This window comes from Sapajus apella, unplaced genomic scaffold, assembly GCF_009761245.1.
Source record: "Sapajus apella isolate SASKATOON/1434 unplaced genomic scaffold, GSC_monkey_1.0 scaffold18, whole genome shotgun sequence".
In the NCBI taxonomy this organism is placed as follows: Eukaryota; Metazoa; Chordata; class Mammalia; order Primates; family Cebidae; genus Sapajus; species Sapajus apella.
In genome coordinates, this window is record NW_022436958.1 from 21909606 (window position 1) to 21927216 (window position 17611).

Here is a 17611-nt window from a genome sequence, read left to right on the forward strand (position 1 = left end):
TGTGTGTGTGTGTGTGTGTGTGTGTGTGTGTGTGTGTGTGTGTGTGTGTGTGTGTGTGTGTATTTTTAGTAGAGAAAGAGTTTTACTACATTGGCCAGGCTGGTCTTGAACTCCTGACATCAGGTGACCCACCCACCTCGACCTCCCAAAGGGCTGGAATTACAGGCATGAGCCACCATACTTGGCCTATATGTTTTTAAAATATAGTCAATTTTTAGAGTAAAACCATAACTAACTCTAAATGGGCATCCAAAAACATTATAATCTTCCCTTGCTTATGGCAGATTTGATTAAATCATAGAAAAAAGTTGTATCACGATTATTACAGTATTAAAATGGTATAAAATAAAGAAGCAACAATTATAACTTTAATACAATTATTTTTATTTTTCCAGATAAGTTTCTAGCCCTCATGTACATGTATGTATATTGCACATGGCCATAACCATGGCATATTTAACATTTTATATTGCAGGATTTTTTTTGCCTAACACTAATTTTTTTAGATGTTTCTAAATAGTTTTCATAATTATCATTGTAATGACTCCACAGTATTCCATTTTATGTATATATCATTATTTTCTAAGCCAATTTACATTGGACAGGGTTTTGGTTTTTGTTTAAATGTATAAAGGAAGGGTGATATTGTAAATGAAACCTCACTGTCTATGTTTCCAGCAGGTAGTTTCTGCCAGAAATATTTTTAAGATCACATTTGCAACTGTTACATGGAGGATGAGTGCATAATCGTTGAGTCAAACCAGAAGTTATTCCAGAACAGATTTGTTTAACCAAAAACATAGCACTTAAAAACCATCTAGCTCGGCACCCAGAAAGTCATAACAGAGCATACAAACTGCCAGAAAAATGAAGATATGGGTAATTTTTGATGTTCTGAGGAGACTGATTCTCCACCTAGAACTTTGGCACCTTCCTGGAAGGATAAGAACATATACCAAGGTAGACACCTGAAGGCTCAAAAATGCCCTTGACCAGGGTGTCTTATCTGTAGGTGGTTGCACTGAGTAGATTAATAAGTCATCTGGGCAAATGAGCACACAAAAACTCAAGGGAGTCTTTGTGGTACCAGAATGAAACAAGGGAGAAAGTGCTTCTGGGAAAGTGTATCAAAGACCTCAAGGGGTATAGTTTGATAAGGCATAACATATTTTAAATAAAACTGTATAAATGTAAATATTAAACATAATTTTACATTTGAAAATTTTATGTAGTTTTCTTAGAACAGATTTCAAAAAATTAAAGGTTGGCAACATGTTTTCATTTTGTTTTTTTGTTGTTTTTAGATATTGAGGGTCTCACGATGTTGCCCAGGCTAGCGTGCAGTGACTGTTCACGGGTGCAATCATAATGTACTGCAGCCTTGACCTCCTAGGCTCGAGTGATCCTCCTGCCTCAGCCTCCCAAGTAGCTGGGACTACAGGTATGCACCACCACACCCTGACAAAACTTCTTTTGTTTTTGCCAGCAAGGCTAGACCAGCTGGATCACAGGTGATGTAAACAGAACCCTGTACAAAAAAGGAAAAGCTACTCAACTCCAAGGTCATAAAGCATAGAAGTTAGGGGCAAGTGTTCCAATCCTAGCTCTACACAGACTAGGTTATTTATCATCTACAAATAACTTTCATCATCTAAGACTCAGGATTCTCATCTGTAAAATTAGGAGAGTAATGATGACTACTTTGTAGGGTCATTGTAAGTATTAAGTGAGATAAAATGTGTAAAGGACTTAACATATTTGGTTAGTGCAAAATAATTGTGGCTTTTGCTCAACCTAAAACTACCTGGCACATATTAAATTACCTAACAAATGTTAGGGTCATTATAGGCCCTTATCCTCTGCCTGCCTGAGATTCTTAAATGTAGTCTTTTTATGATAAGGCATAGAATCTTACTTATTAAAAGGGAATGTTGATTTCTAAAGGTTGACAAACACTGATAGGACTTCCACTACTTCTAATTTGTTGGTGGCCCTAAATTCTCCACAAGGTAGTCATTTCTCTAACTTATCTCCCATTGCTGTTAGTTTTCAGTTGCGCTGAACACATACTGAAATTTGCCTTCAATCTAGAATAACACATAAACTTATCCTGGAATTCTTCATTTTGTCCAATTTTCAGCCCTTACAAATTCTGAGACACTGAGACATTAAGGTTATTATTACTTAAATGTTCCTCACTTCCATTTTCTTTGTGTCATTCTAGGTCAGCCAAAAGAATTATTTTCCATAATGATATGTATTCACCTCTACTACTTAGCTTAAGAACAACTTAATATACATATTAAAAAAGATGTGGACTAGCCAAGATTGAAAAAAAAAAAAAAAAAAAAAAAACTTTTCCCAGTGTCTTCCTTTACATTTGAACTTGCATCATGGAACACCGTAATTAAATCTTCCTAATGGCTTTCCTTTTTAAAATGTTTCAAGTTATGCAAATTTTCCAAAAATAAATTTTCAATAGCCTCAAACATTCTATCCACAAAAGATGATTTTTTGTGGGATACGATGGGTCTAATTTTATTGTTTTTAATAGCATATGTATGGTGATGAAATCCATATAACTTTTTTTTTGTTTTAAGTTACACAATAATGTAAAGCCATTTTCAATTATAAGCCTTCTATTTCACATAGAGGAGCCACCTGCCAGAATAAGAAACTCATCAACATGAAAACACCTAAAAATAAATAGTATTTAGAAACTTTACTTAAAATAAGACCACAGAAATTACCTCCTTTGATATAAAATAAACGCTTTAAAATGCACATTTTAAAAGCACACTTTATAAATATCATCATTAAAACAAGTATATATGCTATAAATGAAGGAGAAACACATTTGCCTTCTCTTTTCGCCTTGACTTTTGCAAAAAACTATTTTTTCAAAGATTAAAATTAAGATCAACTATAGAATCAATATTTCATTTTAATTTATCTTTAAGTGAACGTTGGAAATAATCAGTCAAAAATCAAAATTGAGTAAGTTAGTCATGATTCAATTACATCCAGAAACCATTCATGACTTGAACTCCTTGTTCATTAGTTCATCCATGTATTAAAGGCATTTACATCTCTCCTATGTATTCTACTATATAAAAATGAATATGATGAGATGTTTGCCCTTGATAGGATGTTTACCACTTTATAGGGAAGAAAAAACATGTAACCAAAACAATATAATCCAATATGCTAAGTATAAAAAGGTAAACACTAAACTCAAGTATAAGAGTGGGAGTGTGGAAGTGACTGGCACATACAGAAGATTATCTTTTTTCCGACAGGAAACAAAAGCCATATTAATATATTCACTGGATTTCAGATTAAGTTGAAGAAATGAAAGGATTTTAATCTGACTCACATTCAAATTGTAACTTTAACTTTTTATTGTAATGGTTAATTAACATGGAACGTTATAGAACATCTGAAAAGATAAGTGCTAGTCCTAGTAATTCCTACGTGTTCTTACTATTTCCCCCATTTCTTACCTGATTTCATTCAGCCTCTGGTATTCCTGCCACCACACTTGCTTGTGTTGTTTTACTAGTGTTTGTTCTTTGGATATCTTTGAAGTCAACATTGCTTTTCTGATCTAGATTTAGAGGAACAAAAGAAGAGCAAGTTCAAAGTTTTCAGAATGTGTTTTCCATAACAGAAATGTTTAATCTGAATTTTCTAAGTTAAATAGTTCCTCTTTTTAAATTCTTACCAGTGCATCTTCTAACACAAAATCTACCTAAAATAAGTTTGATTTTTAAAAGCAGGGAGGAGAAAGAAAAATGGCTTGGAATACCAACCAACTTAAGAACTGTTTTTAATGTACTTATTAAAACAAAGGTGAAGTCATTCTATTTTCCATACATTAAAGGAATAATACCTTAATTCAAATAACCCCAGAAATTTTTTCAAGAGGTTTCATTTCTCCCCTTTTGGATTTATCTTCCCTATCAGGCATCACAGTCATCTTTATTCACATTTTTGGAGGAGAATATTGAATGTATGAGAAGTTAAAAGATGTGGTCAAGATTATAAAGCTCATAAACATCAGAGCAACAAAGAACCTTGGTGTTTAGATTGGTTTGTATCTGATCCCTCAGCATAAGATGGGAAAGATTCCTTGGATAAGTTTTTAGAAGGCCTGGCTTCAATACTTTCTAGAAATATGACCTTGAACACACAATTTTAATCTTTCAACTCTATGTATGTCTTTGTAAATAAAATTTCCTAATTTAACAAATATTTATTTGAAGATACTTAAAGAAATATGAAAAATCATGTAGCATTGAAATCTAAATTTTCAACTAAACTTATTTTTTCCTCAATCTTATGACTTTTAAAAAATATAGTACATAATTAATGCTTTGGGTTTCTGCTGAAAAGTTATATCAGCCCTGGATCTGTTTGCCATTTCTGGCTGTTTGCCTGATCTGCTCCGTCTCACAGAGCAGCCTGTGTTTCTCAGGCACCCCTATCAGTTGGCTTCAGCCAATGCAAGACACTGGGATGGGAGACTGAAGGCAGGGAAGAAAGAAGAAGCTGAAGGATTACGTCATCTTGCCTTCTCTACTCTCACGGGGTCTCCAGGAGCATTTGCATGGTATCATTGCTCCAACTTTTCTCTGGGCAGTTCCACTATGGTTCCAACTATCTCTGGGTAACCTCACCCCATGGAATGTGGCACTGCCTTGCTTCTTCTGTATGTCTCCCTGACCTACAGATGGCAGTGATTTCCTGTACTTGTCAATCTCTGTATTGCCTCCCAGTCCTCCGTCTTCTCAGTGCTATCACTTGCATACCCATTTTCCTATATTAAAAACCACTCTACTCTAAATCCTCACGTGATGTCTGTTCCCTGGTTAGACTCTAACTTATACTCATGCATACTCCGAACTCATGTATTCCATAGTAACAATTTTAAACTATAAAAGTGTAAATCAGAAACTTGATGAAATATGCATATTTCATAATTTCTCTGCTGTTAAAGTACTTAGTACCCTAAAAGCTTTAAAAAATCAATACTGGAGATATAAAGACTTCAGAAGACAAGTTCTAAAAAGGAATCTTTATAATGCATGCTATTTCCAGCTGTCATTCACTGATTGCTTTAACCTTGAGTATATCTTTCTGCTGTTCTGGTTACTGATTCAAAATTAGGGGTATAAGAAAACAAATTAACCCAAAGATTACTTTTAAAAAATACGAAGTCAAAGTCAAATATTTTCCTAAGAAGGTCTTAAGAGTGCTACAGTTATAAAAGTACAGAGGAAAGTACATTTTTAAAAGCACAGGAAACACTCAGCAGACTCTATTTTACCTACTAAAAAAATATAAGCACACAGTATTTCTAAAATCTGACATTTTAGTGTTTGCTTTAAGAATGCTTAAAACTCATTCCAGCTATTTATCATACACAGTCTCTAAAGTTTGTTGCAACAGATACAATTTTTAAAATTAGATTTCTTTGGCATATTTTATCCGTGTTGTACAAAAAATTAAAATACATTGGTGAAAGACGAGGACACATTTTTATAGTTTGAAAAAAATCAATGCTTTTGCCTTTGGGCCCAGGGAAAGGCCAATTAAGTAGACTATAAAAGTCAAAATAAAGCTACTATTTTTCACTAGACAATTCCAATATTTTGCAGAACATACTGATTTTTTTAAATAAATTCACTCATTGATTCCACTTCTATCCTCGGGCCAAAAATGAAGAAAAATGAGGTCTTAAAAAGAACAAAAAGATTTAAAGTTCTGTTTTTGCCAGCAGAGAGATGTCTAGGTAATTCCAATTCATTTTACTGGGCAATACCCCATATGAAGTCAATACTTAAGGCGGATGAAATTTGTGCAGAATGCTGATGATTTAAAAATACTCTGGAAAAATGATAAAATATTGAATTCATAAAAGAATCAGAAACCAGTGGTTTCCTATGTATGGCTTCTTGTGTTGGTACAAGACAATAAAACCCCAAATAGGTAACCTGAAATATTACAAAATCCCTTTGAACCAGAAGATCCATCTTTTGAGACACATGTCAATAACTAGTAAACAATTAAATGGTGGTTACATGTATGTATATGTTTGTCAAATTTCACTGGGATGAACCCTTAAGATTTATACATTTTACTATATGTAAGTTATAACTCAATAAAGAACTGTTAACATAAATAAAAAGAAAAAAACAACTACAGTAAGATGCAATTTCTCATTTATCAGGTTGGCAGAAACACAAATGTTTAAGAAAACACTCTGTGAGGCTACAGAAAGCATGCTCTGTCTCATATTGCTAGCGGAAGTACAAAGTGATACAACCTCCATAGAAGAGAATTTGGAGATGTATCACAAGATTTCATATGGATTTATCCTGTGACCTAGCAACCTCATTTATAGAACTCCGTCTTAAAATTATATTGGCAAAAGTATAAAAAGATATATGCACAAAGCTATTTACTGCAACACCATTTGTAATAGAAAAAGATTGGAGCACAAAACTTCCATCAATAAGTGTTCTTGTCAAAATAAATTGAACTTGAACCTGATCAAGTCTCTAAATATAACTATCAATTTGCTGGAAATACAAGAAACAGAAAAGCATGTTAAATGGCATCACCAGGATGTAATCTGCGTAATTCAGACTATAAGACAAACAATACAATTTCTTCAAAAAATAAATTACAAAATACAAAAGGATAAAGGAGGAAATCTTAAAAAATTAAAACCAATTATAATGTACAGATCATATATAGATGCTGATCTGAATAAACTTTAAGAAAAAAATTTTAAGATAAGGAAATTTAACACTAAAAATTATTAAGACATTAACATTTTTAGACATGGTAATAGTATTGTGAGGCATTAAAAAAAACTCTACTCTTTCAGCAATACATGTTGAAATATTTATGAGTGAAATATTATGATGTCTGTGATTTGCTTCAAGACAATCTGGCACAGGGTGGAGGGTGGACTGTGGATAGGAATATAGAAAACAATGGCCAAATGTTGATCATTGTTGAAGCTGAAGAATGTGACTTGGAGATTCACTATACCATTCAATCCAATTATGCATATGTTTATAATTTTCTATACTATTGCATTTTTAAAAAGATTAATAGATCCTTGAGTTGGACAAGAAGTTTCTAAGCAAAGAAATTCAAATTTAAAAATATTTGCAAAGATCTCTTGTAGTTAATACACTGGAAATGAACAATTACATACAATGTACCAAAATTTGTCTCCGTTTTTAGCCCAACTCTATTATATGTCTTCAGGTTCAATCTCAGCCTTTGAAAGACTACATCACTGACTATCCACTTATGGCTGGCATCCCAGAAACTATGCATGATCAATGACACTGTGATTTTATAGATGACCATCACATCATAGTATCAGTAGTACAAATCAGACAGGTAGCTAAGTATTCTAGATGTAACTTGAAGCTATAATGTTCTTATGTGCTTTAAATGTTAACATTTTATTATTTTATTTTAATGTTTATATTTAATATTGCCAGAGAAAAGTGAAGTAATAATTAACAATGATTATTAAAACTGTTAATTACATGTGTTAAAGAGTGCATTTAAATACTAAAACAAATAGGGAAATAGTCTGATAATTAATACAAATATTAAGAGAGAATGTGTTAGCTATGTAACATTAAGAATAATAATATATTCTTTTTGAGCCTATACATTTTTTTAATTCAAATAATGTATTAAAGAATAATAGATACTATTATAATCATGATTCTAGTTAGTGTGGACTGTTTGGTATCTTAGCATTCATAGCATTAAAAAAAAACCTTTGAGTTCTATTTAATTTCCAGTTATTTAATTCCATTTAAGCCATGAGTCTTTTAAGAAAAAGTTCTTTTTGGCAATTGTTCACAACTTACAAGAATAAATTAAAAGCAAAATGTCAACTTGCCACCTCTAAATTAAATGAGAAGAGAAGACTCCAAAAAATAATGTACAACAATATTACCAATGCATCATCCTAATGCAGATATAATAAAAAATGAAAACTGCATGAAGAAAAAAAAAGCAAGTGTTAGAAAATGATGAAGTACCTAGGACACATTTTGTTCTAACTGAAATTCAAAACAACACATTCCGAAATGCTTTAAAAAGATAATTCCTTATCATCGGGAATCTACAGAGACTAAAAATGGAAGCAAAAGCTTGTCAAAATGATTGCTACAGACTGTGAACTATTTTCATTAGTTAAAGACAAGGGATTTTTTTAGATTTGCCAAGCTATGAATCCCAGGTACACAGTTATTTCTAGAAAAGCTTCTTCCTGAATTATATTCCACTATGAACAAAAAGATTAGTGATGCTACTTAAAATGCCAGTTGAATGTAAGCATCTGTTTAACCTCACAAATATGTAAATACAGTGATCAGAGCAGCAATCTAGCAGCTGACAGTGCTGAGAAATTATTGTTCCTGTACTTAATATCAAACTATAAAAACCACAATAATAATGAAAAATATGAAATATATTGATTCTTTCATAATGAGTCTAACACCAAAGAGAAATTCACTTTGACAAAATACTGATTTTAACACTAAGCCATTCTATATTCAGCCAAAATGTCTTTTTTGGTACATCTGGGATGAATGGATGGTATTAGAAATATAAGTGTGTATATATATAATACATATATATATGAATACATATACACATTTATATATATATATAAATATATATAAATGTATATATATGAATATATATAAATGTATATATATGAATATATAAATATAAATGTATATATAGATGAATATATATACATTTATATATGTATATATATACACATATGTATACATATATGTATATACTCTAATACTGACAAGGATGTAGAGAATACATTTGTGTGGTATCTTTATTAAAACAATACCTTGGGAAAGAAATTTGGTAACATGTCTCAAAAACACTAAAAAACATACATTTGGTCTAGACATCCCAATCATGGAAATTTTTCCTGTGAGAGTACAGGATTCTAAAACATGAAAAGTCTCCATGCTTGAAGTAGCATAATTCCTATTATCACGAAATTGGATAGATCTCAAATATCTAAAAATTGGGGTGGGATAATAATACATGCATCTTTTTCTATTCAGAGTACTTGTCATTCCTGTTTTACCTAGTTAATTCTTTTGTATTATATTTTTAATTGACATATCTTAATCGTGCATATTTATGGACACAATTTGATGTTTTGATACATATATGTTACATACAAATATATGTCAAATCAGGGTATTTAGCACAGCCAGCATCTCAAGCATTTATCTTTTCTTTGTGGGGAGTATATTTAACAGCCTCTCTTCTAAATGTTTTGTAATATACAATACTTTACTGTTACTCATCCTCACCCAACTGTGCAATAGAACACCAGAACTGATTTATCCTATCTCATTGTAACTTTGTACTTTATTGCCCTTGAGATCCCATTCTCAGAAGAGTCTTCCCTAACCACTCAGTGAAGATCAAGTCCTATTATACACCAGACAGCATGTTTCTTATTGCAGTTTATACTTGGGATAATTTTACTTCCAGGCTTATTTGATAAACACTGACTCCTTTCCCTCCCCCAGCAAACAGTAAACTTCATAAAGGTAAGGACCATATTTTGCTCACCTTTGTATCTTCAGGGCAAATAGTAGGCACATAAAAAATATTTAATGGCTTGAACAATTAAATATTGTAAAGATTATGTGACAGAATGTTAAAGAGAAAAGTATACCTGATTTCATATCTGTTTATCATATGAAAAATAAAACATGTATTAAGTTCATGTTTACATATATGTCTACAATAGAAGTTAGAAATATGAAAAGTTTTGTTAGGATGATAGTAACATAAGTGACTTTACCACAAAATTTATTTGAATGTTCCTGTAATATTAACTTTTTTTTTTTTTTTGAGACGGAGTTTCGCTCGTTACCCAGGCTGGAGTGCAATGGCGCGATCTCGGCTCACCGCAACCTCCGCCTCCTGGGTTCAGGCAATTCTCCTGCCTCAGCCTCCTGAGTAGCTGGGATTACAGGCACGCACCACCATGCCCAGCTAATTTTTTGTATTTTTAGTAGAGACGGGGTTTCACCATTTTGACCAGGATGGTCTCGATCTCTTGACCTTGTGATCCACCCACCTCGGCCTCCCAAAGTGCTGGGATTACAGGCGTGAGCCACCGCGCCCGGCCAACATTAACTTATTTTAAAGTTATATAAACCAAATAACTAATGCCCTGCTTTTAAGTGGTTGTCTTAGTTTGAGAATACACGGTAGTCTCTCCAGAATAGAGTATCAAATGTGCTTTGAAATCATAACAATTGCCGTCTATAAAAAAGATATTAACCATAAAAAACAAAACGAACAAAACATGAAAATTTTAAATACAAATAACTTATAAATTACTTAATATATTGCTTCACCTTACCTGTTTTTTAATGCAGCCAAGTAATGAAAATACTGTTTTCAATGAACTCTATTATTTGCACAAGAGAGAAACATAGTGTATGAGTAAGCCTAAACTACACATGGTCCTAAAATACTGTGCACAATCACTTGCACATAATCCCCTTTCAAATCTAGCCTAGGTTCAGCCTGGCTTGGAACATATATTTAAACCAAAAACAGAATTCTAGAAAAGAACACCTGAGGGCATATTTATATAGTGTTGGAGGAGCCTTAATCAAATAATAGTACATGGCTGGTAATTACTAACAATTTTTATTCTTCAGATTAAGTTGGAAGTTGTTGAAAGCTAATAAACTAACTGTCTTTCAAAAAATAAAGTTGAATTCAGACCTCAAAGAGTTATTCTGAACATTAAATGGGTAATGCATCAATGCATGTAAACTATATAACGTGTCTGAGGGCATTCTATAAATGTTAGTTGCTATTCACTATTATTATTACTTGGGAGTTTCTAACAACTATTTGGAATGTCATTTATTTTCACATTTGCAATGTAAATACTTTCTAGCAATTCAATTTTCTAAAACTAGAAAAACACATACACACACAACTTCTAACCTTTAGCTCTGCAGAGGCAGAAGCTAATTTTTTTGCTTCAGTTAATGCATGCAATTGTTGATAGTCTACTGGTTTGTACTTGGTGCTTCTCATCTCATTTTTCATATGGAATACCATATTATCTATTAGTCATAAAAACAGAAAAATGACAAAGAAAGAATATCATGTTATTGGAAGTCAAAAAATAATTATGGCAACCAGATCTTATTTTTAAATATTTTTAAGCAAATACAAGAAATAATAAATTACAATATTGATAATATATTTGAAGCCTCTATTTCTAGAAACTCTTAGAATTTGGCCACTTTATTTCTTGCACATCATTACTTCTGAAAGGGTACAAAAGGAATGTTTTCATCTGAGTTACTACTGTATATTGAAGATTTTAGAAAATTATAATGCCAACCTACAAAGTATGAGCACTGTTAACCCATTCTTTTTATTTAAAATGTGATAGACATCAACTGTGAATATTAAGCATCACATAATTATAAATCAAATGATATAAATAGATTTTTAAGTCATAGATGCATTTCTTAGACAAATCAAATAAATTTAATTAAATTTGAAACAAAGGTTGAAACTGAAAGCTAAAAGTCTAATAGGTTGAAAAACATTAAAATGATGTAAAATGTCTGAGTAGTCTACATCCAAATACATACAATGTGCTAGTTTGGTATGATATGAACCATTTGGATAAACTAAAACATAAGTAAGGGGTACTCTAAGTTCAAGTAGCATAAAGCATAATAATTTGAGTAAGTCAAACAAAACATCTACATCCACCTCAATTATGTGAATAATTCATGTGTCATATAATTAGAATTTATTAAGTAAATCATGGATCACATGACTGTAGGAAGCTCTCAAATGATTTCAGGCCAATCACAGTGAAAGAAAGCAAGGGTATCCTGATCACTGTTGAGGATTAAAACAAACCCATCGGAAGGAACTAGCCAATCATTCAATGTAACCAGCAAGTGAGCTTTCCATTATTAAATTTTTGAAAAATCAACATTTCAATTGTATATCATTTCAAAAGTACATAATCCACTGTAACTAATAAAACAGAGTTGGGAGTGGGAAAAATACCTGAGCTATCATTTCTCTGAATTGTCACGAATGGTCTGTCTCTTTGATTCATGTTTTCTGTATCTGTCAAGGAAACAAGAGATAAGTAAAATTTCATATTATTTTATAAATGTTTTTAAAGCTGTGTTACTTGAAGTATTTTCAAAAGTAAAACCCAGGACTGGGTGCTGTAATGCTTTGCATTTTATTAAAATTTGCTTTTCTTGCTCCTAGAAGCCTCTCTTTAGCATTTTTTCTGTGCCTTTCTTGCTTCTGGTCCACTCCTTCCAATCTTTTCCCTCTTAATCCTCCTCTGCTGGATTGTTCCAGTGATTGATAAAAATTTTGTTATTAGGAAGTTTTATAGTGTTTTATTTTGTGTTCCTGGGAGGAAAGAAATTACTTAAACTGAAGAATAAATTACTGACTAATTCTATTACAAGTATTACGGCACTTTTGGTAGATACAGAGATGCACCAGCCAGATCAAAGGACTTGCTGCCTGGCTGTGGGAATGCAGTCTGCAGACAGACTCCAGGTGTCACCTCCTTTAGGATAGGACTCCGCTGCAGAGAAGAGCCTTGTCCAAAAGCATATGCTTTCTGGGGCAGCCCATACCCAGTGACTGAGCAAGGCAGGGGTGTGAAGCTATTTGGGCGATGCGAGACACTCTAATAGGTAATATTTGCTCCAGAGCCTCCTGCCAAACTGGCCTAGACTTTCTTGATCCTGCATTGAAGTTGGTATTTTCATCTGCCCAATCCTGCTTCCTTCTTCTCCCTTTCAAGGTATAGATGACTGTTAAAGATCTTCCACCCCACACTCTTCAGGTGGCTCTTTAAGTAGCAGTATTCACTTTTCAAAAGTTCGTGTTCCACATCCACTAGGTTGAATTATCCATGTCTAGTGGCCCTTTCAGTAACCTAAACCTTCTTAAATGGAGGAGAAGATAGTTAAGGTCCATGACTTTTGGAAACTTTGCCAAGTTACCAAGAATTCCTAAGTCCTTACTGTAGCCTCCCCCTTCTTACCATAGCCTTCTCATTTCTTTTAATCCGTTTTAATAGTATAACCTACAGACAGGAGTGGCAAATGTAAGTTCACTCTGCAGCCATTAGTAAGTTAAAGGAGAGAAATGACAGGAGCAAGATCATAGGAGTGGCAGAAAATATGGAAAACTGAAGAGCATTCCATGCCCAAATATAATAAAAAATACCTTTGTCCTTTTTGTAACACAAGTACCAGACAAAGCAAGCCTCCAGAAACAAATCTATGCTGGTTTGTTAGCTCTAGACTACTGCATCTCCTCCCTAGTTTTCATTTCATTCTGCTATCCATAGCTTAGCTGTCCAAGTTTGCCATCTTTATCTCGCAGGAGACCTCCCTGTCCTATTATTGGTTAGTTGTAATTTTCTTTCACTGGAAAGCCAGCCCCTTTAGATTTAGGCCTCATTTTTCTTGGCATGGAGACTCAAACATTGAGATTCTGAAATAAAATAGGGTTGTGCAGATTCTCTTTTGGCTACCTTGGTCTAACCTTGTCTAACTTGTTCCTCCTGGTTTTCAGAAGAAAATCATGCAAGCCATAAAATGTTTCTCACCATCTCTATATTGTTCAAATTTTAATTATGGCCATAAGAAATCTGACCCTAGAATACATTCTGGAAATCAAAGTTGTAGCTAAATCTGTTTCATGAACTTCAAACCTCATTTGGTTCCAACTATCTAGAAGACCAAGTGGAAATACTTCTTGACCTGCATACTTTTATCTTTATACATAAATTACATATAATTTCTACCTGCCTTTCAAAAATGTTGAAGGCCTGTTAACTAAAGAGTTATAAAAAAAAAAAAAGAGTTATTAAGCTGAGGTATATTAAACTGATTTCATTGTAATGTTTCTTATGAGAGAGAAATGATTAGACATTCAGATTTAGAATCTGAAAAGTTCACAAATAATTTATTTAGTTCAGTTCTCATTTTAGCACTGAGATGAATAAGGCTCAGAAAAAAGACCAAAATCATATACCTAGTCAGTAGCAGAACTTCAGTTTCAAAATCTCACATTATAATACAAAAATCTCTGAAAATGAAGGTGTATTTAATAATGGTGGCCAAACCCAATCTGAGCTGTAATCATTTGGTGACAAACCTGGCCCAAACAGAAGTTTACACTATTAATGTGAACCTTCATATGTTTATGTAAAGATATTAATCTGCTTAGTTATGGAATGCTGCCTGGACCCCACCAGGGTTTCGAAAATATAGGGCATATGTTCTTTATCCCATTTATAAAAATCTGAAAAACCTAAAATATATCTGGCTCCACATAGTTCATATAAGGGATTTATGAAACTGTATTAAAACAAACATTTCCTGATTCCCAAACAAGTATACATCATTCAGGCTATTTCAATTTTATGCTTACTAGTGGGAAATTCAAAGTGACTACTTCAGCCTGTAGTTAAAATGCTCTGGCTGAGTAACAGCTACTTGAACAGAATTTTTTTATGTTAAATAATTTAAGAACAGGTCATTTTAGAAATTAGTCCATATTCACATTATGTGATATTTTAGAAATTGCTTATGAATGTTAACAAAGTGTTAACGCTTTTAGATCTACTCAATTATTGAAAATATTTTAAAATAATACTTTTATAGGAAATTTCTTATACCATAGGAAGAACACTTTGATATATAATGGAATGATAGTGTCACAACAGCTAGAGGGCTGAAAAACATTTTAGTGTAAAGTTTTTACCGAGTTGATGGAGAATCTAAACTTTTGTAAAATAGACAAATAAATGGCTTCATTTTTATCTATTTATGGCCAGTCTCTACAGGGAAGATGAAAAATAAGGACTTCTTTAGAGATGTAAAAAAATAGAGATCATTTATATAAGGAGGCAACTTTTTCAACATTGTTAACATTTTTATTCTTCTCTTTTCTAAGAAAATCTTTTTTAATAGCCTGAAGAAGGAAAAAGTAAATTATATTTAGGGTTAAGGTTGTACTACATATGGATAGCCTGTAAACTCTAAACTGATTATAAATATGTAGACTAGTCAATCACCCCATAACGGTGAGACTTCTATAATGGGGATTCTGCCAGGCAAAATGATATTAAGAACAATACCAATATGTAGAAATAGTATTGTCTTGGCTATATGGGCTCTTTTTTGGTTCCATATGAATTTTAAAGTAGCTTTTTTTCTAATTCTGTGAAGAATATCAATGGTAGTTTAATGGAAATAGCATTGAATCTATAAATTACTTTGGGCAGTATGGCCATTTTCACAATATTGATTCCTCCTATCCATAAGATGGAATGTTTTTCCACTTGTTTGGCTCTCTGCTTGTCTATTGTTGGTGTATAGGAATGCTTGTGATTTTTGCATATGATTTTGTATTCCGAGTCTTTGCTGAAGTTGTTTATCAACTCAAGAAGCTTTTGGGCTGAGACAATGGGGTTTTCTAGATATAGGATCATGTCATCTGCACAGAGAAACAGTTTTATTTCCTTTCTTCCTATCTGAATACTCTTTATTTCTTTCTCATGCCTGATTGCCCTGGTCAGAACTTTCAATACTATGTTAAATAGGACTAGTAGGAGAGGGCATCCTTGTATTGTGCCAGTTTTCAAGTGGAATTCTTCCAGCTTTTGCCCATTCAGTATGATATTGGCTGTGGGTTTCTCATAAATGGCTCTTATTATTTTGAGGTATGTTTCATCAATACCCAGTTTGTTAAGAGTTTTTAATATGAAGGGATGTTAAGTTTTATCAAAGGCTTTTTCTGTGTCTATTGAGATAATCATTTGGTTTTCTCTTTAGTTCTGTTTATGTGATGAATTACAATTATTAATCTGTTGAACCAGCCTTGCATCCTGGGGATGAAACTGACTTGATTGTAGTGGATAAGCTTTTTGATGTGCTGCTGGATTCAGTTTGCCAGTATTTTATTGAGGGTTTTTACATCGATATTCATCAGGCATACTGGCCTGAGGTTGGCCTGGCAGGCGGCTGGCGGAGGGGGAGTATCAGGATAAATAGCTAACCCATGTGGGGCTTAATACCTAGTTGATAGGTTGATATGTGCAGCAAACCACCATGGCAGACATTTACCTATGTAACAAACCTACATGTCCTGTGCATGTATCGTGGCACTTAAAATTAAATTAAATTTAAATTTAAAAATAAATATATGTAGAAATATCTTGGATATGGTAACAAATTATTTATTTGATAAATTATGATAACAAATTTATCAAATAATAAATGTTGGCCACCATATTGATTATAAAATAAACCATCATTTTTAGAGGTTCTTGTATTATAATGTAATATTTTGAAACTAAAGTTCTTTGCTACTGACTACGTATGTAATCTTGGTCATTTTCATATGAAAGATCCCATAACATTTTAAGTGTTTTAGTTGATGGCCAAAGTCCAGCTTAAGCAGTATTTTTTTCCAACAACCAGAATTCACTTTTAAATTTTAAGCAGAATTTTGCATATCACTTTCATTATGAAGCATTATGCATTGTAGTTTGTGTTATTGTCCCGGAAAAAGTAGTGGAACCAAAAGATGCACGATTAGAACTAATATAAATGGTTAAACAAAGTGCTCAGTTACATAATAAATATAACCAATTCAAATGTAATGGGAAATATCTCACTCAAAACAAACAAAAAACAAAATATCCAGGAATAAACTATGTAAGAAGCTTGTAGGACATGCACTCTAAAAGAACTACCAAAGTTGATTACAGGAAATTTAAAAAAAAAATTGAACAGAAAGAAACTAACCTAATTCTGCATACCAAATATTTAACATTGGCAATTTCTGGGTGGTAGGATTACACTTAATTTTGAATTACTACTTTATGATTGAGCATAATTTCTAAACAAGAAGAAGAAAAATACAGTTTTAAAAGTACTAAGCAGAGGCAATATTTATTTTACTATATTCTGGAAAAACACTACCATGATATGCCTATTTTACCAATTGAAAAGAAAACTGGATTTCCTGACATCAAGAATTCTTTACAATATAAACATATGCATGTTTAATTTATGACACTGATACTGAACTGAGTTTTTACTAATCTACTAAAAGGCAAAATATATTAAAATACACTTGTTGCATTGTATAGAACTTTAAAATGTTAACATTAGAATATTCACCAGGTCATTTTTTAATGCTCGGTGTTAAATAAGTAAACAGTTTAGTTTAAACTATTTTTTAATTACAAATGTACTGGTTAAACCGATAAACTGTATAGAAAATTGTGAGGTAAAAACTAAGATTTTTTAGTCCTACTTACCTCTAACAGAAGAGCTGGAGGAACGGTTGCATTTAGCCCTAGTAGTCATTTTCAAGGTTTTATTTTGTATTCTTTCAAAGATTTTCTATGCATTTGTAAGTACTTATATATATCCAATTTTATATAGGTATAATAATTTTATATATATATTTATTATAT

General features: G+C 32.4%; 1 protein-coding gene across 4 annotated transcripts in view; it reads right to left on the reverse strand.

Annotated features, from left to right (window-relative positions):
- The window catches only part of CCDC148 (coiled-coil domain containing 148), a 204631-nt gene that overhangs the window by 176123 nt on the left and 10897 nt on the right, over positions 1-17611 (reverse strand). For 3 of the 4 annotated variants that reach the window (XM_032286471.1, XM_032286469.1, XM_032286470.1), the window contains exons 2-4: positions 12148-12210; positions 11056-11177; positions 3504-3607 (exon numbers count right to left, since the gene is read on the reverse strand). In XM_032286471.1, the coding sequence (XP_032142362.1) occupies positions 3504-3607; positions 11056-11177; positions 12148-12199 (278 nt within the window). In that variant the 5' untranslated portion in view covers positions 12200-12210. Of the gene's footprint in view, positions 1-3503; positions 3608-11055; positions 11178-12147; positions 12211-17611 lie in introns of those variants that run through there. The other variant, XM_032286473.1, reaches the window with a different exon arrangement.